Here is a 24,676-nt window from a genome sequence, read left to right as displayed (position 1 = left end):
ATTTCCATACTGGCATTAGAGCTGAGAATTCTAGTATTTGAAGAGCTGATAAATATTGAGGATAAACCAAGAATCTTACTTTTCTCACTTATTTTCAAGCTTCATTTCTGTCTGGGTAACATTTGTATGCAAGAATAAATAGTCGCTGGTGGGGGAAGTGGGAGGAGGAAGATGGTCAGCATGGGGCCTTTTCTCCAGAAATCATTCTATGACTGTGCGTTGTGTCATTAGGAAAAACTAAATTTAAAAAAAGCCAAAGGGATCATGGTGTGGGTTGGCTTTTTTCCAGTTTTTAACCTACATTTTCAGTATCCTCCATCAGCTTGGCTGTGCAGGGGGCACCCATGAGCAGCCTTCTATTGAGTAGCCACTGTCCATAGCTTGTTGGTCCACTGAGAATGAATATCCAGGGAGGGTGCAGGAGCAAAGAACTTGTTTATATTGAACATATTAAACAGAAAACTAGGGATTTGGGAGAGACTGCACACCAAACATCCCTGTTTCCTGGTGCCATGGCTATACTAGACCAGAGAGCTACTGAAATTCTTATTGAAGCTTTAGGCAGGAGAAACTTCCTTTGTGTTAGTCACATGTAAACCTTTGAAAAGATATACATGTAATTTTTAGTTGCTTTGCTTAACTAGGGTCTATTCTAGTCAGCTGTTTTGGTTTTAGTTTGGTTTTTATCCCAGGTGCTGAACTACACTGGTTCAAATTTTTTTTTTCTTTTTTTTTCTTGGTGCTCAGATGAGTATAGGATCAAACCAGTGGAAGAGGTCAAATACATGAAAAATGGGGGAGAAGATGATCAGAAAATAGCAGCCAGGAACCAAGAAAACTTGGTAAGGATTGAACTTATCACTTCTCTAATGAACTAACGTGGCTCTGCTTTTGTAATGGAATATGCAGCGTGCAGCACCCTCCAGCTCCGGCTTATGCGCAGCAAGAGGATTTTCTCCAAAATGTCACAACTCCCTGCAAAGCTCTCATGGAAGGTGCAAAATACAACTTCTTCCTGCTTCTCTTTCTGAATTAGACTCTACTTGATCTTAGAGTGAGTGCCTCCATGATTATAAGTCACTCCCCTCCCTTGCAGATCCGAAAATACTCTTTATTTGGAAATGTGTGTGTCTGTGTTACAAACGAGCTGGAGTAAAACAGCACTTCTCTGCCATTAAGAAAATGACCTACTTATGTAGATACTTGCTGGTTTTCTGTATTTTAAAATTCCCAGGGAAGGCAGTTTGGAACAGAAAAAAAAGAATATATTCATAACACAGCAGTCACAGAAATCATGTGTGTATCTTTTGCCCCGATTCGAGCACTTTGCCAGCTCGTCATTCCATTAAGGGAAGGCAATCACGGGTAAACTCTTAGGACTGCTTGAAATGACTAAGATGCTGTTGAAGCAGCTTAAAAATCACGGTTGAGTCACCTCTGGCATTTCTGAAAAGTTGTTTCTTCTCTTCTAAAGCTGAAGGACTGTAGGTTTTCTTACTGGCCGGCTGGGGCTTTGACCAGTCGAAGTTTTCAAAGACATCCCACAATTCTTGTAGTTGGGTGCAAGTTTTCATGTCTGGTTCCACTCATTCAGTGCAGCTTTTCTTCACTTAGAATGGTTGGGTTTTCCCCCTTCCATCTGTAGGTCCAGAGGGGAGACAGCAGCAGCAGATTCCAGTGGAACCATAACCATTATCATCAGCTGAGGATGCTTTTTGCCATTATTGGGCAGCTGTAGAAAAAGCCCTGTTTGGGATTTTTTACTTTTGATGAATATGTGAGCTCCAGCAACTTGGCTACTTTATATTTCCTCTCCTAGACACACATACTTCCATTACACAACTATAGGTGCATTCCTGTAGCAAATGGAGTTTATTTTGCTGCCCTATCCTGTGGCTGAGCAGCAGGCAATATGATTTTTTTTCTTCAACCTCTAGATCAACCATTTGCTACCTGCACCTCCAATGGGTCGTGCAACTGCAGCTTGGAGCAGGATTTAGAGGTTTTTAACAGATTGTTGGGGAGTCCTGTGCAGGACCAGGAGTTGGAGTCAGTGATCCCTGTGAGTCCCTTCCAGCTCTGGATATACTGTGATTCTATGTTAGATTTTCAACTGGCCTTCAGCTGTAGTTAAATGAGAGTATTTGCAGAAGGTCCCATGTCCCTGGAATGACAGCAAGGAAGAGCTCGGGAAAGCTCAGGTCTGCTGGGGTGACACACTTGCTGAAGGTCTGTTCAAATCTAGCTCCAGCTGTTTTGCACTTTGGTTGGGGCTAGCTGTCTTGTACCACCCAAGTGCTCACCTGATTAAATGTAGGAAGAGCACAGTGCTTCTTTTATTATTGGTGGGTCATGTTTGATGGGAGCAGTGAGTTTGTTGGAAAATGTAACAGTAAGGATTTAGAAGGCTGGTGTAGCTCTTTTCTGTCATGTTTATCATGAGAAAAAAAAAGGCAATAACACAGGAAAGTCTTCAGCCAGACAGGATGGATATGCCTTAAAACAAAAACTGTCTTGCCCACCAAAGAGGCTTTATTTGCCTTTTTCTCATCTTACTATAAGGAGATTACCTTGTCTGTAATATATGCAGGTTTTTAATCCTGGGAATTGTCAAGTCCTCATCACTTTTGGTTTTTTTAAAGGGGTTTCACTATTCGAGTTCTCCTTAGTAAACATGTTTTAGCTCACTGCTTAGAAGATGGGTTAAGCTACCCATCACTGAGGCTTTAATTTCCTTAGCGTGTGAGAAGTTGTCAAACACTTACATAATCCCATCTTCTCATCAGCCAATTTCCAGGCAACTGAAATTTTAGGAACAAGAAAAGGCGGTAGGAGAATTGACTGGCCCTTTTTCCTCCTCTCTTGTTTCTTAACCCCAATTTCTTTATTGTCACAGGGCTGCAAATTCACATCCCCTTCAGAAACACAGCCCAGATGAGATGTGTAACCTCAGTGTCTGGGAACTGCTCTGGGTGGGTTATCTTATCCCCTGATACTGGCGCTTGAATTATGTTATTCAGATGCCACTGGATTTTTCAGTCCCATTATCATCTCTGTTACTCTTTTTGAAGGTATTCTGAAGTCTTGCTAAAAAAAAAATCTCAGCTCAAGTGAAAATAAACCTGCTTCCCTTGTAACTTAAGCTCTTTGATGTGCTGCCATCTCTGCCTTTGGTGCTGCAGTATTTCTGAGTCAGGGGGAAAGAAGATCACATGAGTAGATGAAGAGAATGGGAGGACATGGCAGTCATCAGGGAAGCTGTCATTTCACACTGGGTGCTGAGGTCAGAGGCCCAGGCTTTGATTCTGCTTGAGGAAGAGGCCGAGAAGGGCTGGTACAAATGTGGGTATCTGTGGGAGAGATGAGGCTCTGTCAGTGAATCACCATCTTCTCAGCTTCAACCTGAGGCTTAAGCAGGCCTCCAAACTTGAGCAGGTCTGGCACAGTAAAGCAGAAATGCTCCTAAGACACAGTGCCAGCAGGGATGGCTGTGCTAGGGCTGTCTGCCAGGGGAAACACGAGATGCTCCATGGGAAGACATTTTCTGCTGGAATCAAGGGCCCCTTTGGATTAAAATGTAGGCTTTTGACAAGGGCGAAAAGAAATAAGGAAAGATAAACTAAGCTTGTTTTCCTGCTGTTCCTTTGTATCCATAGGCCTGATTCACTTCTTTAGTCAGGTTGTTTCTCCAGTTCTTCACCTGCCACTGGGGTCTCTCTGCTCCTGGTTTCATTCCAAGTACCTCTGACACCTTCCAGAGCATCTCCACCTTCAAAACAAAGCCAGAGTCATTGCACTTGAGCTGGCAGTCCCACATCCCATCCACATCCCAGCCTGCAGGGTGGGAATGGGATGTAGCAGGATTGGGCACTGCAGAGCTGGGACTACACTGGTTGCTGTCACTGCAGCACGTGGTCTGGTGGCTGCTCAGCTAAACCAGGAATGTTTGGAGTCAGAACAGTGAAGAACTAGTAGATAGGTGAAAGCAGGAAGTAATTTGTACTACATATTATATATGTTTTTAAATCACAAGCATTGGTTTGTGCATTTGTGCATGTGTGTATATATATATATATATTTACCCACATGTAAGAAAACATGGGAACTGTGCTAATTTTCGTGTGAGATGAGGCATGGAAGGTAATGTGTGTGCTATTATTCCTGGAGGTAAATGAGCTCTAGGATGGTTATTTGTGAGTTCAGAAGCAGAAGGCCTGTCTGGGATGGTATTTTGGGATCCTGGGCTTTGTCTCCATGCCCAGCATGGTGCCAATGTGCCACATGTGGTGCTGAACTCCACCTTGTGCTAAAACCAAACTTCAGCTCCCCATGACTCCACGGTGGCTCCACAAAACCTCTCCTGCATTTCCCCATCTTCCTGGGGGAAGGTTTTATGCTAAGCCTTCTCCGAACCAGAGGGAGTTTTGCCAGAGTTGAGTTTGCCACTCAGCAGATCTGGATGGGGTTTTTTTGACCCTAAGGATTAGCCAAAGCTAAGGGTGGATTTGTCACTGCGAAAGCTAAAATGCCAAAACTCAGGCACTATTAACATTTTACAAGCAGGTATGACCAAAATAAATAACATATTAATAAAGACCTATTAATTTCTTGTTTGGAAGGGACTGTGTAGCTCTACACCATCATGTTAAATATGCAGAGTACAATTACATAACAGCCTTTTTAATACTTGTAATAGGGCAAATTTAATTGTCCTCCTTTCCATACTCTCTCAGCACTCCTGGCTTGCCATTGTAAAATACTACTGCCAGAAAGGGTAAAATGAGAAGGTGTGTGGTATTCCTGCAGCTTAGCATTGCTTTGGCAAACTTCAGGAGCTGGATCAATTTTGCTCTGAACTGGGCTGTCATAGTATAGATATCCCTGAAAATACCAAATCCCTAAAACTGCATTTCTTTTCTGTTGGGTAGTTATCTTGATATTTATTGCAGTTCAGGTTTTGGATGTTTTTATAACTTTTATTCATCATTTTCTGGGCTGCACTGGCACAAAAGGCCACTTACTGGGATTTTTATGCTTTGTTATCCAAACCTCCAAAACAATTAGATATAATCCTGTGTTTCATCCTGGAGCTCTGCAGTGAAATTGCATGTTAGAGCTTGAGATGAATTCCTGCTGGAGCTGGGAGAAAATTGCCTCTCTGTTACTCTTGCTACCTCTCACTCCACCTTTAATAACAATATTTTGCTTTTTGTTTTACCCAATTTCCACAAATTTCCACTCCACTTACCTGCAAATGTGGTATTTGTCTCTCTTGAGCTTCTCAGCCCAGCTGCTGTTCTCCATTTGTCACCCAGCTCCACATTACTTGGAATTGCAAACCCCATGCCTCCCTGACTCTGTATTCAACACCAGTTATCATTTTCTGTAGTGATTTGTTTAAAGTAGGCAGTAATATCTGATAGATGAAGTGTGTGAAATTAAAAGCCTGGCAGAAAATGCAGAATGAAACACCTTAATAACTGTAAAAAATGTAATATGTGAAAGGGAAGACCCCTATTTAAATATATATATTATACACAAGATGTAAAATGCATGTTATAGATACATCAATCATAAATATTTTTGATGTGCAGTGCAAAGATTGGTATATGTTGAATTCCACATCAATTTAGGAAAATACATTTTAATTCTATTACCAACCTGCCCAATCTAGATGCTAAAAAAAATAAATAAAAAAGAAATCAGCCAGCTAAAAAAAATAGAGTAGCCACCGCTAAGTTTATCAGAGGTATTTGTGGTGTTTTCCTTTCTACAGATGTAAAATACTACAAGGGCAAATTTAAGCATGGAAATATAATTAATTTGGTACTTTAAAATACTTAAAGCCCGTGTTGCTTATTATTGCTAGGTAAACTTTGAATTGCAGTGTTTTAAATGCATAACTGCATTTTTATTTCAGCACTGGTGCAGTACATTGGTGAAGAGCTTTGTAAAAACTGAAGTTAGCACGTAGTAATGCATTTTCCAGTACCTATTAATGCACATTCCAGTGTGAAGATTTCTCTCTCTAATGTCCTAATTATTTATTTTAAACCATTGTGCCATGGCAGTGTTTCAGAACACACCATTTCAGGATAGAACTTGCTCATGCTCTGCTTATAAGGGGAAAGAAACCAAAAATGCCCAAGAGCTTTCATGCCCTCAGAAAGAAGAGTTTTTCCTGGGTTTTGTCTATGCTGAAGAGTTTGGGTGTGTTAAATCCTGCGCTGGCCCCTCGTTTGCTTTCCTTCCTGTGTGACATTCTCCAGGAGCCCTGTTCCACCAGCATAGGGTCAGCTCCGGTACAAGTGTTGGGAAAACTTCATCCTGTTGGTTCATTATCCACTGTAAAGGATGCATATCTAGAAATGTGTTTTCTATACATAAAGAAGAGGCTATTAATTTTTTCTGTGTCTTGCCCCCCCCCCCCCCCCCCCCATTTTCCTTCTGCTTTCAGATCACAGAATCTCAGGTAGGTTTAGGTTGGAAGGAGCTTAAAACCCATCCAGTGCCACCCCCTGCTGTGGGTAGGGACACCTTCCACTATCCCAAGTTTCTCCAAGCCCTGTCCAAGTGGTCTTGGGCACTTCCAGAGATGGAGCAACCTGTGCCAGGGCCTCCCCACCCTCACAGGGAGGAGTTTCTGCTCAGTAACTCACCTAACCGTGCCCTCTGTGAGTTTGAAGCATTTCCCCTTGTCCTCTCACTGCAGGCCCTTGTCCAAATTCCCTCTCCAACTCTCCTGGTGCCTCTTTAGGTATGGAATACCAGTACCTATAGATGTAGCATATCTGTATAGTTGTGTTTTTTTGTATATATATATATATATATATATATATATATATATATATATACACACACACACACACACACACACAGCCTAAGCTTAGTGAAATACTTGGAGATGAAGTTGGTTCTTGTGTAGGAATCCAGGCAGGGTGAAACCCACAAAAACACACAGCAAAATGCAGCTTGGGTCATTGTGGGAGGGGAAAAAGAAATTGAGATGCCCTTTTTCTTTGGTTCCTGGGGCGTAGGAGTGCTAAAAGGACAAAGTGAGCATCAGCAGATGTACCTGGAGATGGGATAATGTGCAGAGGTTCCTGTGGTGTTCATCCATACAGCTCCTGTGCTGCTGAGAGTTAGGAGAGAGCAGGGAATGGAGGGCTTCAAAGCCAGCCTGCTCCCCGACACGTTTTCCCGCAGGGACAGGCATCCACTTTGCCCAGGTGCTGTGTCAGCCAAACCCCAGGGCCCGGGGCAGCTCTGTGGGAACAGGTCCCACAGGTTCCTCACAGCCCAGCATGGAGCTGCTCCACATCTGGACTCTCCTCCCTCCACTTGAAGAAACAAACCACAAAGCAAAAGCTGCTGCTACGAAAGTGCAGCTCCAGAATCAGTGAGTAAAGGGAAGCCAGGGATTAAAATGCAGAAGTAAGTAGGTGAAGGAGGGAGGGGTGTAATACCAAGCTCCTTCTGCCCGAGGTGGCAGGGCTCACACTGGGATAAAGGAGGTGGGTGGGCTGGGCACCCCTGTCCCGGGCACCTGCGAGGGCAAAGGTGGGGCTTCCTCCAGGCAGAGCTGCTCTGAGCAGTGCTGGGACAGAGAGGGCAAAGCAGGGGCTGGCCCCCACTGGGGGAAGGTGCATTCCAGATCCATGGAGGAAAACACCTTTACAGTTCTGGGTGCCTGGTACCCCATCCCTGAGAGTGTCCAAGGCCAGGTCGGATGGGACTTGGGGCAACTGGTGATAGTGGAAGGTGTCCCTGCCCATGGCAGGGGGTGGGACTGGGATGAGCTTTAAGGTCCCTTCCAACCCAAACCTTTGTAGGATACTAAGAGAAATTTGACATTCTACTTTTATAAGATGACACCTAGAAAACTCCCTGGGAATATACAGTATTTTCCTCCAGTCTTTGTTGACAGGACCTGGGTTGGCACATTTTACACTGCATGCCATCTTAGATTCCCTTTCTCTGAGAAATGAGAATTATAGAATCATCCTTTGGATTTCTTTTTTTCCCCAGAGCCTGAGATCCTAAATGAATGCTGCCCTATCACTATCAGTACTAAGTAGTTACAGCATTTCAATTTTCATAACACGGCCTCTCCAGTGTTTTTTGCAGCTGAAATAGAAGTGCACAGAAAGGACATTGCTACTGGAGCCAGTTATTTTAAACACTGTGCAATTAGCTCATTTCCATATTGCTCATTTAATTTCAAATTTGCATTGATATTCTTCAAAGAATGGTTTCTCATAATGAATTTATGACAGTTTTAGCTCATTCCACTTACGGGTCACTACATATTATAGAGACATCAAAGTAAACGATTGCACTGGGTATTAATATTCTTCTTCTGGATTCCATTAAAATGGTTCTGGTGAAGAAGTATTCATTTTTTCCCTCAGTATTTAATTTTGAAGATTTAGAAGATAAATTAACATCATTAATATATATTTTTAGCAGGTCAGAAAATCATACAAAAGTTGTGCTCCAGGTGCATTGCTTCAGACCAGACCTTGTTTCCTTCTCTCTGCTTTGTTGAATAAATCTGCACAGTGCCCTATGGAGAGGTAGAATGATACGATTTTTCAAGTTCTTGATGAATGTGATTTTGAAGTAGAAAGATTAAAAATATATAATGCTATTTCCTTCAAAGTGTATTAAAATAACAGTGTCCAGGAGCAACATGTAATTGCGGGCTTGATGGTGGAGAAAATGTAGCAGTGATGGGCAGCTCTCAGGAACACGGTTCAGGACCAGCCCACATTGTTGGTGGAAAGGATTCTTGCAAAACCTGCAGAGACATTCCCACTGTCACTTGTGGAAGCAGGTAATTTTCCATACAGGTTGTGTTGTTTCCATGCCTGTATCATTTTAACAGGTGAGTTTCTGCCTGGGGTTCACCCCCACCCCTTCCCACTCTGGGAAAGCTGATGCTTTTGAGGAGGATGGACACAGAGCTGTTGGTGAAACAGAGGAGTCAGCAGTCATGGCAAGGTGGCAAGTTCTTGATTTAAGAGTTTCTTCCACAATTTGAGGACCAGGAACCTTCAGATTCTTTTTTATTATTTTTATTTTTTTAAAGAACATGAGCGTCTCCACACTTGAAGAACTGAAGCTTCAAGAAAGATGAGCTGTAGGATTTTGCAAGCTGTCAGCAAGAGAAGCTCTCTGTATCCTCTGGTACTTGCTATTCAGCAATTGCCTAGTAGGTGTTAATAATTAACTCTGCTGCTTTGGAACAGAGGATGAGGCAAGATACAGGCAGAATGGGTCATGCAGAAATACCTAAAATCATCAGAAGTCACTGATAGAGACTAAAGCTGTAAATCCAGGCAGCTGCTATGGCCTGAGAGTCCCACTTTGGAGCACTCCTGACCACTGGTGAGCTGTGATCTCCTGACCTCCTTGTGATAGTGGCAAAGTAATTCAGCCTTTCATCTGTTCACATTTAATTATGGATATAATGTGGTCTGCTCACACTTTCTTTTCAGGGACTCCTTGAGTCAAAGTGGTTGTGGTGGAAATGTGGGATCTGGGATTTCCCTATCTGGTGAGGTGCTAATTTCAGACTGTTGTAGAGCATGGAGATTACAACAAATTCATCCTTAGGTGCTTCATTAGATGTTTACCCGTAGAGCCTTTGTGATCTCTCAGTTTCAGTGTGAATACAGTATTGCATCTGGAAAAGGGAGGGAGGGACGGATGTGCCATTTTAGACCCCAAACCAATACAAATGTGGTGCCTGGGGAGGTTGGTGGTGGTGGCATTGGTAGTGCTGAGTCAGTGGTTGGACTACTGATCTTAGAGGGATTTTCCTGGTTCTCTGAATTTATTAATTTTGTTGTTTTGAAGCTGAGGTGAAGCCCTTGGAGGGGTGTGATTTTCGGGGCTGGTTTCAGGCAGATCCTTTGTACAGTCGCTGTTTTGGCTGGAACTTGTTTATACTGCAGGTATTTTTTTTCAGTAGAAAGTATTTGCTTTTGCAAGCTTTCCTAACTGATGTCTTTGAAGGGCAATTAAAGGAGGTGAACTTGAAGCTGGTCAAATGAAAAATGTGAAGATCTCCAGCACCCAGTTTGGGGGATTTAACCATAAAATCTCAGAAGATTTGAGTTGGAAGGGACCATAAAGCAGTCCAGAGCCCAAGAGGAATGTGTGTTAGTGGGAGTTAAGTGACCATCCCAGGAAGAGGCTGGAGGGCTAAAGAAGGAAGGGAAAAACGGGACAAGAAAGGTAAAAAGGAGCAGAAGCACCACTAGGAGAGGTGGGAAGAGACTCAGAGGGCTCTCTGCAGCACTGAACTTCTCTTCTTGCCATGAACAGCACATGATAGCAGTGTGTTGCATAATCCAGAGTTGTCATTATTTGACAGTGTTCTAACTTATTTTTTCAAATGAATGTTTTCAGCTTTGAATTTGCCACTATTTTTTAAAAGCCCTGTTGCTCCACTGTTCTGGGATTAGAAAATCGGGAGCTCCCAGTCCACTTTGTACCATTATTGTTTTGAAATAACTTGGGTTTTGTCTCCTGCTTTACACTAAAAATGCCATTTTTCTCCAATCCACATGAGGCTTTTTTCATCACATAAATTATTTTTAGTTTGTTTTTTCCCCATTCATCCTGGTTATTTAGTAAGAAATGTTAAAAAATACCTTTATAGGCAATATAAACTAGAAGATCCAAGAGTGAGGAGTACTCCCAGTAGCACAAGTTGTAGCACTGGTTATTTAACTAAGCTTCAAGTAGAAAATGTCTGTTGTACTAAAGGAGCATGAAATGTTACTTTCCTGTTTCAATAGTCGCTGCTTTGGTTAGCTTTCTATCCATTAGGCAACTTTATGCTCACATCATCTTTGAGGAGGAGCATTCCCACCACTGCAAGCTGGAGTTTCGTGTTTGCTCGTTCCATATTTTGGTTGTACTTCACCACTAATGTGGGAAGGTGGGAAGTGTTTCACATTTGTCATGGAGAAAATGGTGTTTTGCTCAAAATTACTTGAAACTGTGGTGAACATTTTTGAGAGGACTTCTTTTCTTCTTAATTCTTTCAGGGAAATGCAGGGTCTGGGCAGAGGCTGGGCTACCCAGGCTTGGGCTTTTTGGGATGTGAGGGCACACATCAGCAAGAAAGATCTTGATTTAGTGGTGTCTTCTGTAGAGAGAGGGAAAGAGCTGCTGGGGAAGCTCATTAGCTGCATTAACAGGTTCTTTAGCCTTAATTGCTGTGTGCTCAGGGTGACAGGATTGGCAGATCCAGGTTTCCCGAGGACCTGGTGTGAACTCAGGTGCGCTCACTCAGCTGTGTGCATGTTCTGGGAGCTCTGGGAAGGGCACAGCAGCCTCACCCACAGCCTGCCCAGGGCTCTGTGCTGCTCTGTGCTGTGCAGCCATGGCGTGACCCTCAGGGAGCAGGTGGGTGAGCCAAGAGAGGGGATTTATCCCTGGTGGCAGATTAAAGCAGGATGGGTGTACAGCCCCCCAGGAAAAAGGAGCTGGGCTGCCTCTAGCTGAACTAGAGGTGCTTCAGCCACCTCCAGGAGTAAAGCAGTGAGTGTATCCATCCTTCTGCATTGTGTATTCCTACACCAGGGCTGCAAGAAGCTCAGCCTCATCTGTTTTTCACTATAATTGAGCTTTTGGACTTTGGTTGTTTCCCTTTGATTTTGTGGATAGCCAAGACCAGCTGCTCTGCAGGCAGCTGGGAGACTCAAATGTGTGTTGGAAGGGATTTCTGCATTTCAGCTGGTGGAAAGAAGAGTAAGAAATTGGACTGGGAGGAGGGGAAACAATTTAAGAGTATAACATTCAAGAGTTCAGGATTTTTTTTTAAGTAAGAAGTCAGGGATGGAAGGAAAATCTCTATGGAAATAAGTTCGTGCCAGTAAAGGCAAGTACTTCAATATTCTGGAAAGCTGAGCAGATAATTCAGACTCTTGTGCGTACAGAGTTTGGAATTACATCTAGGTATGTTAAAAAAAAATCTCCTGAATAATTCATGAATAATTTCTAATAGAAAGCAGTGGTTTATACAGATACCAAAGTAATACTGACCTAAGGTAATATGCAGCTTCATGTTTGTTCTCACTGAGAAGAATTTTTTTTTTCTTTCTTTAAATTATTTGTTCCTTACTCCTGGAAGAAGCAGTGTTGGAGCTCAAACAGAGCTCTCGGTGTTCTATCTAATATGTAATCTTTCCATGCGATACCATCAAAGACAGGCAGCTTTAAAAAAAAAATAAGCCAACAGATATTCTCTGCATGGGAACACAAAGCCAGTGCTTCTTAATAACGTAATCATATTATAATTGTGTGTGTGTGTATATGTATTTAAATGCAGTTTGTATTGCAGCAGCACCTGAAGGCCAGTGCTGGGAATCAGAAGCAGCTGCTCTGCCTGCAAACACAGCAAGAATGGGCTCACATATTACCAGTGCTTCCTCAGAATTTTATCCAAATGGGTGCTTTTATTCCAAAATCCTTGTACTTCCAGGAGAGTGAGCTGGGGGGAGTTTGCAAAGCCCACGGTGTTTACAAAAAAGGCACAATCTGGTGAGGGGAAAGTTCTGTGACACAGGGGTGTTGTGCTGTCCTCTTCCCCCAGTATGGGCTTACAAGAGAGAGGGACCTGGCACTAGGGTCTGGAGTGACAAAACTGAGGGGGAAGGGCCTTAAACGGCCAGAGGGCAGGGTTGGACTGGATGTTAGGAAGAAATTCTTCCTGGCATATGCTGCACAGAAAAGCTTTGGCTGCCCCTGGATCCCTGGAAGTATCCCTGTCCATTGGACAGGGCTTGGAGCAACCTGGGCTAGTGGAAAGTGTCCCTGCCCATGGCGGGGGGTGGAATGAGATAGATTTTAAGGTGCCTTCCACCCAAACTCTGCGATTCTGTGAGCATTTGGATGTTGGGCTCCATGGTGTGGAGGGGCAGTTTGGGAGGGAGTGCTATCAAGCTGTCCTTTTCCCTTTGTTTAAACCTTTCCTTTAGCCTTTCAAAGAAACAAAGCTGCTGTGCGAGAGAGGAGGGACAGATTTGGCTTTCAGGTGTGGTGGAATACAGAGGGTGTTTTGGTTGGAGCAATGCTGGTAGTGTGGCACTTCTGCTGAAATGCTTTGAGTTTGCCAGATTACCCTTTCCTTTTCATGGAACCATGGAATCACAGACAGGTTTGGGTGCAAAGGGGCCTTAAAGATCATATAGTTCCACCCCTGCCTTGGGCAGGGACACCTTCCACTATCCCTGGTTGCTCCAAGCCCTGTCCAACCTGGCCTTGGGCACTTCCAGGGATGCGGTGTCAGCAACTTCTCTGGCATCAGCAACTTCTTCGTAGAGTTGGAGAGCTCATTTCCTTAGACAAGCAATCACCTGAGCTAGGCATAGGAAATCTCAGCCATTTCAGCTGACTGGTGGGGCTCTGAAATAACCAGCTTCAAGTTGCTTCAGAGTGTCTAAGAGTGAGTCAAGGTCAAAACGTGCCTTACTTTTTTTCGTAAGGGCTTGGCTGCATTCACAAGTTTAGCAGCTTGTATATTTGTGGGATTTGTTGCTGCTGGAGATCTCCCGGCTCTCTAAGTCACTGCATCCTGCCCAGCTTTTCCAAAGAATAACATCCGCATGGGAACGCTGCCTCTGAAGTGCTTACACTCATTTCCTTCCTGGGGAAAACATTCAGCACTGAAACAGGCCTTGGGTGATGGCGAGGAGACAGTGGCACATCTTTCCAGAGTACAGCTCGTTCTTAGCTGGTTGTGTATGGAGTTCTCTGCATTCTCTTTTCCTTTTCTTCATTAGAAAAGCAAGCAGAAATCTTTTCCCGAGCTAAGGCATCGCTCAGCCTCGCAGCAAACCCAGCCAGGGCTGGCTGCTGGCCAAGCCTTTGCTCGCTGCAACCTGCACACCGTGTAACTCCTCTAAGAATAGCCCTGGTGATCTTAAAAAAAAAATCACAACATCAAAAAAAAGGCTATTTTAGCAATGTATTATCTTCATCCCTTCTGTGAAGCAGTGGAGTTCGGAGGGGATTTTTGCCCCCATGCCCGTGTCCGTTGTTCCTCCCGCAATGAGCTGTCGCTAATGCCGAGAAATATTTTCAGACTTAATGCAGTGAGTCAGGGCTTAGCTGTAAATTGGTCATGGGATGGGAGGGATTCAGATTGTCTGTTACCCAGGGTCTGGTTTCAGCCATTTCGGTAACATGAGCAATTTCTCAACTGACGGTAATTAGACTCATAACTCTCTCTGAGATGATTTAAAGAGAGGATTAATTATAAAAGTTTCTTGGTGTTAGAACATGTTTCTTTAGTTAAAGTTTGGCATGCTTTCATTTTGTGATGAGCCTGAAAGAATGTTCCTCTACTTAAAATCTCTAAATACACCATTCTGTCACGCTGTGTAAACACTCATATTTGTGAGTTTATCTAAACAAGTCTCTTAAATGGGGAAAACACATAGAAGGCCTAAGAGCCGATTCAAGGGCTCATGGAGTGGACTTACATATTCCTTGTGGGCCTGTTTGTGTTTTGGTAACTGTTTTTCTGGCTGTACTTGATTTCTCACTAAAATAAACAAAGTTTAGTAGTTTTTTCTATCTTCATTAAAAGATACATGACCTCAGTACCCTGATGTGCTTCTCCTTTTGTCTCCATAGACAGGGGCTTTGCCAGGGCCAGCTCAGTGGGTTCTTGATGGAGCTGGGGATCCAGTAGTCCCATGTTAAACCACCTCCTTTTTTTGTATTGCCTTAAAAAAATATGTAAAATTGTGAGGTGTGAAAAGAGCCAGTTCACATCAACCTCATCAGTCTGCCTTTTAGAAAACCTAAATAAAAGTGGTTGGATGGGATTATGGAAGGCTTGGCTTGACTTGATGGCATGGATTCACAAAAGGCTAGATGGTATGACACATCTCTATGTTCCTTTTTTTCCTGGGGGTAAATTCCAGCCACTTCTCACAGCCTAATAACAGAATATTCCCAGTTAATATTTGAAAATCTTGTCCAAATTTTAATTTTGTTCACTTTTTTACTTCATAAACCTGTTTTCTTATGATTAAGTCACATAGCCAAATAGTGATGTAATTTTTCTTTTTGCTATTCTACTTCTGTGAGTACTTTTAAAAGATAAGAGATCCATATCTGGCTCCTTGGCTGCTGTGTTTGAAGTCTGTTTTTCTAGAAAAACATTGTGTTATTAGCCTGTCCTTAAGCTCTGGGAACAGAAAGTTGTTGGGGGGTTTTTGCTTGTAATACATTTAGACTTAGATTCATATAATTTGTTAATGTTTTTAATAACCTGACACTCTAGATCTCCCTTGCTTTATGGCCTGCACTTACGATTCCTGCATTATGGATGCTGATGATTACTATGAGCATGTAAGTTGTTGAATTGCTTTTATGAATGGTAGCATAGAGCATGAAGCTGAGTTCACTTAAGGAAATAAAACAAGGCAAACAGACTAAAATATTAACAATGTGTTTTGTGTCATGTGGTTTGTAATTCATTGAAACCCTTTTGAAAAGTGGTGCTTCAGCATCACTCACCCTCCAGTCCCCAGTGTCCCCAAACTTGGCCCAATTACCTTTGAGACCAAATGTATTGGATCCACTTTGAATTTACAAGTGGTGACAGATTAATTTGGAAAGACAGATTGCAAACATGCAGCATGGGCCCGGTCTGAGTCGTAAAAATGTGATGTATGGCTGGTGCAGAATGATAAAAATTCATATCAGGGGAACAGCTTAATTAACTATTCTTGATTAAAGTAGTACAGTATACGAATTTAATAGCTTGTCTCCAAAAGCAGAATGTGAAATCACTTATTACTTTGGTGTATCTTGCTGACAAATAGGGAGCTGCCAGCGATTCTTTGTGGTTGAGTTTAGAGGAGCTTAACACTGGGGTGGGAGATACCAAATAATTATTCTGGTCTTGCTTCAAGCTCATTGACTTACATGAATAAAGAAGTTGTCAGGAACAAAGTTGTGGGAGTGGACTAGGAAAAGGATCGAGAATGCATGAAATAGGATTCATAGAGTAGGGAAGGCATGTTGGGATTGTGAAGAATACAGTGCAAGGGCTGGAGCTCTGCCATCATAGTATTAGTTAAACACTTTGCCACCCAGATCCCCATGTTGCTGATCCATTTGTTGGTCCTTGGGGTGGTGGTAGGTATGGAGAGCAGGAGAACATTGTGTCTCACTGCTGTCACCTTGGAGGCTGAGGAGCTCTAGTTCATGGAGTGTTTTCTCCACTTCATGTGGAGCCGTTGTCATTCTTGTTCTTTGACACCTTCCTGGTGCCTGTAGCCAAGTCAATCATTCTGCAGCCATCCCAGCTTCTAGATGCATCAGGACGAGGCCTGGCTTGGTTGCAAGAGCAGGATACTGATGGCTGGTGTTCAGCAAGCTTCTAGATCCTGTCCAGCAGAGCTACTGCATAAGCTAGTGCTTCCATGTTGGTTATTTTATTATTGATATATCAATGTATTATTGTATCCTGTTGGTTATTTCTGCAGGTGTACTGCCTAGGACTTGGACCTTGTTGGAGTGATCTCCTGACTTTTTCAGGAAATCTCTCCAAGTTGTCAAGATAACTTTGAATCCTGCAAAATGGAGCCTTTCCTGGCTTGGTGCTCTCTGGGGTTTTGGAAAGCAGTTGTAGTCTCCAGTTCATTATTATTCATCATTCCAGTCCCTAGTGAAAATCCTTCTCCAGGACAGATACCAGCAAAATCCTGCTTGATGTATTCCTCCATTTAAACAATGTTCCATTGTAAAGTACCTTCTTCTCAGCCAGCTTTGCACTTTGGTATTAGTCAAAGCTTAGATTCAGCCACTCTGATCAATTAGCACAGACGTGTAAGTAGTGAACTTTTGACATCATTGTATTATGTCAAAATGAGCTTGGAGAAGGGTTTTCTCATCCTCTTTAAAATAGTACACAAATCCTGCTTTACATTTCTTCCAGAGACAGTACCTTCAATATGTTTACACATGAACTCATCTGAAGAACTTTCCTGATTCCAGTTATTGATAGTTTTCAGGGCATTTTTTTCACTTTAAGTAGGTAAATATTCTAGTTGGACAGCTGAGCATTGCTGGTGCTTTACAGTAGGGTGGGTGAAAACAGGAACTTAGAGCAGCTTTCCTGGCTTGGAGGCTGGACATCTGCACACCTGTGACTGAGCCAAGATGCAGAATTTGGGTTTGCTCCTAATTTTTTCCTGATCCAAGTTGAAGAAATAATGTTCCTAAAGTTTTCCTAATTTGTTAGGTTCGTGCGTGGGATTTACCTTGACTAGTGTTACTGAATGTATGGGTTCTGAATTACACAGCAAAGAGGTTTCCCTGGGAGATACTCTTTCCTGCTGGTGCCTTTCTCCTGGGAGCAGGGCTCACTGCAGCAGGTGGGCTGGCTGAAATGAATAGGACTGCCTGTGGCTGAAGATATTGTACCCGACAGTAAGGAAATATAAAGCCCAACCTTCCTAAGGGCATGTCTGTGTCAACACATTCTCCTTGGAGACACACGTGTTGCAGAAGCTGCTGCTGCAATTACACCTCATTATAAGACACCATGTTTTTGTATTTTATGAGTGCTTTGAAAAAATTAGCAAAGTCCATTAATAACGTGGCCGGTGAACTCAAATTGCCTGACGATGCTGTTCTGTGCACACAGTGGAAAAATCGATCCATTTAATCCAAGGTAAAGCTGTCTGGCTCTCCAGAGGTGGAGGCTGCCTCGTTGCTGAGGGCTGGAAATCATTGCCTCACGCTAATTGAGTAACATCCAGCAATTGTGAGGCTGAATCTTCCAGACTGGTTTGACTCACGGGGGCTGAGTATCTAAATGAAGTGTATTTGTCGTGCTGCAGTCCTACAGGATTAAGAGTACTTGGATTCGTTTGATCTGATGCATTCCAACAATATTAAGTAAGTTCATTTTTTATTGTCCTTTGCGCCTTGTATTTTTCTGGCTGTAAAAGTCCAGCATCTTACTTTTTGGAAACTGAGCTGTGATACGACAAATATTTCTGGCCAGTATTTGTAGCTCTGGCAGGGCTTGAAGAATTCTTGGCTGGCTTTTACACTCGGCTGATAGCTGAGACCAAATATAACAAGAAGCAGAGTACTGCATGTAGAATTAAATCATATTACTAGTTATTTTGTTAGTTTTCTTGTCTTGAAATTATTCGCTGTACTCTGGGTTTTTTTTTTGTGATAAATAGTAACTCTACAGTGTTTAAATCAATACTTCAATGTTAAAGAATTTTAAACAACACTTTGAGAGATCCTTCTGTCTTTCAGCAAGATAATTATGCTGTGAAATTTGCTTTCCTAATCCATTTGGGAAGTCCAGCTTATTGAATGCTTGGAATGAAGGACTTAGTCCTGATACATCTGTGATTTCTCTTCTGCAGTCTTCTTTGTTTAGTGTCAGACCTCAGTCAAATGGCCATGAATTGTGGCTGCTCCACCCCTGGAAGTGTCCAAGGTCAGGCTGGACGGGGCTTGGAGCAGTTTTGGACAGTGGAAAGTGTCCCTGCCCATGGCAGGGGTTGGAATGAATGACCTTTAAGTTCCCTTCCAACCCAAACCACTCCATGATTCCAAATTGACTGTGAAGTTGCGCTGTTAATGAAAGAGGGACCTGCAGAGAGGAAAATAAATAGCTTTAGATATTGAAAAATTTTCTCAGAGCACATATTGTGTTATTAGTGCTGGCCAGAGTTTCTGGTCAGTTCAGGAGAACATGTCCTGGTGGTGTCCTGGAGTGTCCATGGTGGTGGCTGTGCAGTTCCCCCAGGGCCCATCGTGCCTAGCATTAAAATTAATTGAAAGCATTTTTAAGCCCCAGGAATTTGGGTCTTAAACTAAACTCTGAATTTGAGGATTATGAACAGACTAGCTAATCATCTAAGCATTTGTCTTCCCAGATAAGCCTTGACAACATCCTCAGCATTCCCTGCACCCCAGCTGCTGAGTGAGCTGTGTGATGTGGCCTTTCAGAAGTGAGGGGATGGGAAAGAGAGCTGGGAACCATCCCAGTCTGGGACTGCATGGTCACAGTTTGCTCACTTGCTGCTGCCAGCAGCGGGAAAGTCCATGGGAGGGCTGGAGAAGTGAGTCCATGGGTGCAGGAGCTCAGGTTTGAGGCAAGAACTCAGGTGAGCAGCACATGGCAAGGCCTTGCAATGGCTGAGGCAAAGCAGTAAGCCCTGCGCATAGTAACAGAAAGGATTTAATGACCCTAGAACTTAATTAGGACAGTGCAGTGTTACCACCTGCTTATTTATAGCTGTAAGTTTAGGCCATGTGTGACTCTTCATTTAGAAGAAAGGAGTACAGGAGCCTTGGCTGAAAGGAATCTATTTCCTTCTGCTCATTACACTCAGATGATCACTGTTGTTTAAGTGAAGTTTAAGCATCATAAAATGTGCCCTCATCTTGTGATCCCCATCTGCTGCTCGCCCTTCCCTTCTCTGCTGAAGGTTATTTCAGCAATTTTGCCAATAGCCCAGGATTCTGTTCCTGGGGCGGGTTGTTTGCCCATCTTCCCCGTCAGCTTTCCCTCCCTGCAGGCCTTACCCAGCTGTTCTAAACAAAGTCCTTCCAGCATGGAGTCATTCCTGTTATCATCATGTTTATTAACTGCAAGATAAGTCTTCAGCACATGCTGGAAGACTTGTGCAGGCCGTGATTCAGGAGAGCAGCGAGTGGGCCTGTGCACCATTGACCTACAGGGGATTTAGACACCTCCGTGTTTAGGGACGTTTAAGGACCTCTGGTCCTTCAAGTGCTTTGCAGATGCAGGAGTAAAATGTTGAAGTTTACATCAGGAAAACTGTTAGCAGTGAATTTAGGCATGTTTTGTTAAGGACATACTCCACTGCATCCCAAAGCCTCGGTAGTGTGGAAGGCTGTGCTCCTTCGTGAGGAGTCAGGGAATTAGAGCAGTTCTGCATTTCATTGGTGAGGGAAACACATGATCCTCACACACACTTGGTGCCTCCATTTGTTTCAAAACTGTTTTTGCAATCCTTCAGATTGGGAAGTTTAGGGCTTGTCAGATTGTTAGATTTGGCTGCTAAGTGCCAAGCGTGATGTTTCTGGTTTTCTTTGTTAAGTTCCATGATCTGTTTGTTGTTGTTTATCTTAGAGAGTTGAAGAGCTTGCTGGAAGGTCAAGTGTGCTCCTTGCTGGGTCTTAATGTTCTGGGTTTGGTAGGTCTCTAGTCTGGTTTTGAGTACTTATAAAGCATGAGGCATAGAAAGGCCAAAGGAGGGATTCATATCATGAGGTCTCTGCTGTGGGTTGTTAAAACAGTGGAAGTTTTGTCAGAATGAATGATCTAACCAGGTGCTTGAACATAGGTACAGGATCTCCAGAGAGCCTCGATCACCATCTCTGCTGCTCTTCAGTTTGCAGAGAGATGAACAAGTGAGAACTATTAATCACAGCCAACTGATTTTGATTTCAAAATAGATTTTGTTAATCTTTTTAGTGACAATCAGGGAAGATTCTTGTCCTGATGCATCTGCTGTGCTTTTATATGAATCACAGTGTTATAAAAAGGAAGAGGAATTATGGGGCTTGGGTGACTTAAATAAAATCTATTTTTGCTGTTAGGATCATAGCATTGACATGGTATATTGTTTGAATTAAAGTTCTCATTATCACATTAAGATTCAGCAAGGAGTTAATTAAGTGTAGGGAAATAATTGAATGCTAATAATACAACATTGCAGTGAAAAATGATGCCTTATCTCCATATTAAACTCTAGTTTTCTCCTCCTTGTGAGTACTATGCCTATGACCATGCACTGGAGTGCACTTCTGACTCAGGCAGAGAGCTTTCTTCTTTGGGACATGCTGGTCCATCATTTTTCAACATTCCTGTGATGGGACAACCATGTTAAATTTTAGAGATGCTTATCTTTTCACTCACCTCACTTGAAAAGAAAATAGAGCTTGTGTTAAAACTCGGTGTCTGCAAATGGCTGGAAATCAGCTAGAGACTTGAAAGCCAGTTTTACTTAGATAGCAAAACTGAAATGATTTAAGAACACCTGTTTTACATGTTGCATGTGATTTTGGTTAATTTTAAGGAGACCTGATGTACTGTGAGTCATAGAACATGTGGATTTTTTACTTCCTGATATTTCTGTTAGCACCAAATTGTTTTGTTTAATATTTCAAGCATTGAGACAGGAAGAAAGACCATCCCCACCAACTTTTTGACGTGAGAGACATCTTGATCACTGTACCACAAATGTTTTGTAGCCATTAGAGAAGGTGAGTTTAGCTAATTTCTCCTTCAACAATCTTTTACTTTAGTTTTTTTTGAGTATGAATGCATAGTTTACAGGTGCACCCTGTATTTGTTGTAGGGCAACCTCGCTTGTTTGAGGTAATAAATTGAAAACAGGAATAAAAAAAATATATATGGCAATGCATGTGATCCATCCTGACTTGAGAGGGGCTTTAAATACTGTGGCTGAAATTGGAAATGTGCTCAGTAGGAAAGATGTGGGCAGATGGGGAAGAGCCAGAGGGGAGTGACAAGAATAGGACACTTAGCAAACGTGAGCTGTAATGGAAGATGGAAGGAATTGATTTGTTTAGCCTAAAAATACAGAAGGAAATGAGTCGTCTGATATAGGAAAGGTTGCTTTAAAAGGCACGACAACAGTTTTTTCATCATGACTCCTGAGAGAAGCAGGAAGGCATCAGGCAAGGATTAAAGCTTGGGTAGTAGGTTAAATGTTTGAACTTTCAGGGAAGTGGTAAGATGAAAGACAGACTGTTGGGAAAACCTGTGGGATGGGAGTTTGGAGAACAGGTTAGACAGAAATCTGTTGAAGTGGTTTGGGTATATGCCCTGGGGTGGTGCAATTGGGTGGTATTTTGAAATATCTTACTTTTGTGATGGTTGATACCAGGTGGAGATCTGAGGACATGGGTCTTGTAGGGTTTCACTAAGCTATTTCATGTTCTGATCGAGAGAGACATTGAAATTTTGTGGGTGAACGATGGATCCATCCCTGCTTGCCTGATCTTGCACAGCATGGTGTCTCCTTTTCCATGGCCAGTCACTCCCAAGGGAGCTGACACCAAATCCCGGCCCTGGCTGGACTCATGCACTGCTGGGACTGATGCACACAGCCACCCCGAGCTGGCTCTGAGCTTTTCCTGGAGGAAAGATTTCCTGCCTTCTGGAAGATGAAGGCAGAGATCATTCGGAGTCTCTTCCATGTCCTCTCCCACCTACGAGGAGTGGTCTTGGGAAGAAGGGATGCAGAAGATGAGAGGATGGAAAAGCAGAGTGGATATTAAAGGCTATAACAGGCATACAGTAATTTTGGGACTCTGAAATACTGGTCATCTTAGGTTGATAGAATCATAGAATTGCTAAGGTCGAAAAAGACCTCTAAGATCATTGAATCTAACTGTTAATGTCCTAAATGTTGGACTTGAGTATTTCCAGGTCTGTAATTTAATTTTGGGCTAGTTTTTCTCCCAGTATTGGTTTGGATATCTTCTAACCTGCACCACCCTGAGCATCAGAGCTATATTTCTACATCCTCATTGGAATATATTGGTGCCTCATTTTGCCAGCACTTAAGAGTTACATTTATTTATCTGCTCTTCTTCCAAGGAAACTTAAAGGAGATAAACACTTAAAACCCAGCCTCCATTACTGATTTAAATGGCTTATAAAATTTTAAGCCTTTTATGATTGTCTTCCATTCTGATGTATATGGTTTGTCTTCTCAGTATTACTCTCAGATGAATGTGTTGGGAGAATTCAGGCAAAATCCTTATACAGCTGAGGACTGGAAACACAGTAAGTGAGCAGGCCACTGTAGTCTGTGAAACAATAATGATTCTTTCTGCTGGTCAAAGGTAACTGCTAACTAAAACAAGGAGAAGGTGGTACAAAATGCACAGATCAGATGCAGGGCTTCTCCTGCAGTCCTAATGTTTCTCGTGTGTGTCATAGTACATATGTGATACTTAATAATATTCCAACTATTATGTCCTTTAAAATGCACGTTTAACCCAGGCTTGCTGGAATTTGCCATGTAGCAAGAGCTGTTATTCATTCTCTTGGGTCTTAAATCTTATGCCTGGTGCAAATTTGAGAATTAATGCAAATAAAACAGACGCTGAGAGGAGCAAAACACAGACATTGAAAATATGTTCCAGCAATGCCATTTACATAATTGCAATTACTGAAAATCTTAAAATTAGAGCCTTGGACAGTGCTGAGAGAATGAGAGCTTATTGTAGGGAATTCTTGCTGGTTTGGAACACACAAACCCTTCCTGAAGTGAATGTATGTGTATTGCTGAGTAGCACTACTCTTGGTTTTCTGTTACCTCACTTCTCAGGGTTACATCATTCATAATTTCTTGCTGCCATTTCACTCTGCTTATCTGTATCATAACAGTATCTTTTCATTTGCACCACATCTTTAATTAGTTCTAGTTTTCCTCTTAACAATAACAACAACAACAAACCCAGAAGGAATTTGTTTTCCCTTGTTCCATCCTTTGTAAATCCCAGGTTAGAACAAGAGGGGGGAAAGTATCTTCATAGGATGATAGAGTGGTTTGGCTTGAAGGAACCTTTAAGCTTATCTAATCCCACCCCCTGCCATAGGCAGGGACACCTTCCACCAGCCCAGGGTGCTCCAAGTCCCATCCATCCTGGCCTTGGACACTTCCAGGGATCCAGGGGCAGCCACATCTTCTCTGGGCACCCTGTGCCAGGGCCTGCCCACCCTCATAGGGGACAATTCCTTCCCAATATCTCATCTAACCCTGCCCTCTGGCAGTGGGAAGCATTTAGCTTATCCTGGCCCTCCAGTTCTTGTAGACAGTCTCTCTCCATGTTTCCTTTTGGCTCCTTCAGGCACTGGAAGGCCACAGTTAAGTCACCCTGAAGCTTCTCTTCTCCAGGCCGAACAATCCCAATTCTGTCAGCCTTTCCTCACAGCCGAGCTGCTCTGTCTTAGGTGTATCCTGCTAAATTCCCTGTTAAGACTTGGTTAATGGGACACTGTCATTGTCCTGACGTCTAGGAGGATGTCAGTGCACTTTATGGAACTGCTTGGATGTAATAAGAAAAATGTAATAAGCATAGTCTGCCCAAACGTGCAGTTGACAGATCAAAGCCAGTGACCACCATAACTCCAGAGGAAGCACCATCACCATGCTGCTGTTTGCAGATGGGGGGAACCAACTGCTATTTTTAACACCTTCTCAATGTGGCTGTTTCGTGGTCACCATCATTTCCATGAGGCCATCCTACATGGTAACCCCAAATGTTGTATTAAGGCAGTGAGGGAGGATCTGTGTGCATCTGCAGTCTTGTTTGGTTTTGACAGCACAGAAAGATCTCAGGAGCCTTTGCTTGCATGTGAAGGCATCTCTCAGGAAATTGATTTTACAAAGGGTTAAAGTAGAGCATGTTCCAAAAACAGGCTGAAAAAGACCAGTTTTGGCTCTAGAAAAGCAGCTTAAGAATTTGCTACGGCTGCTGAAAATGTAGACCCAGCTATTTAAGCAGGGCACACCCCATTCTCTAACTATGTTCTCTCATATATGTTTGAAGGGCGTAAAACTCTTCAAAACCATCCCAGTAAAAAGTTCTGCAAAACTGTGGT

The 24,676-nt window shown here is 42.8% G+C and overlaps 1 protein-coding gene across 3 annotated transcripts in view; it reads left to right on the top strand.

Moving 5' to 3' along the window:
- Positions 1-24,676, top strand: part of C9H1orf21 (chromosome 9 C1orf21 homolog) — a 115,131-nt gene that overhangs the window by 62,320 nt on the left and 28,135 nt on the right. For all 3 annotated transcript variants that reach the window (XM_068199504.1, XM_068199506.1, XM_068199505.1), the window contains exon 3: positions 748-842. In XM_068199504.1, coding sequence (XP_068055605.1) covers positions 748-842 — 95 coding nt within the window. The remainder of the gene's footprint in view (positions 1-747; positions 843-24,676) is intronic.

This window comes from Anomalospiza imberbis, chromosome 9, assembly GCF_031753505.1.
Source record: "Anomalospiza imberbis isolate Cuckoo-Finch-1a 21T00152 chromosome 9, ASM3175350v1, whole genome shotgun sequence".
NCBI lineage: Eukaryota > Metazoa > Chordata > Aves > Passeriformes > Viduidae > Anomalospiza > Anomalospiza imberbis.
This window is presented reverse-complemented; position numbering and strand designations above follow the sequence as displayed.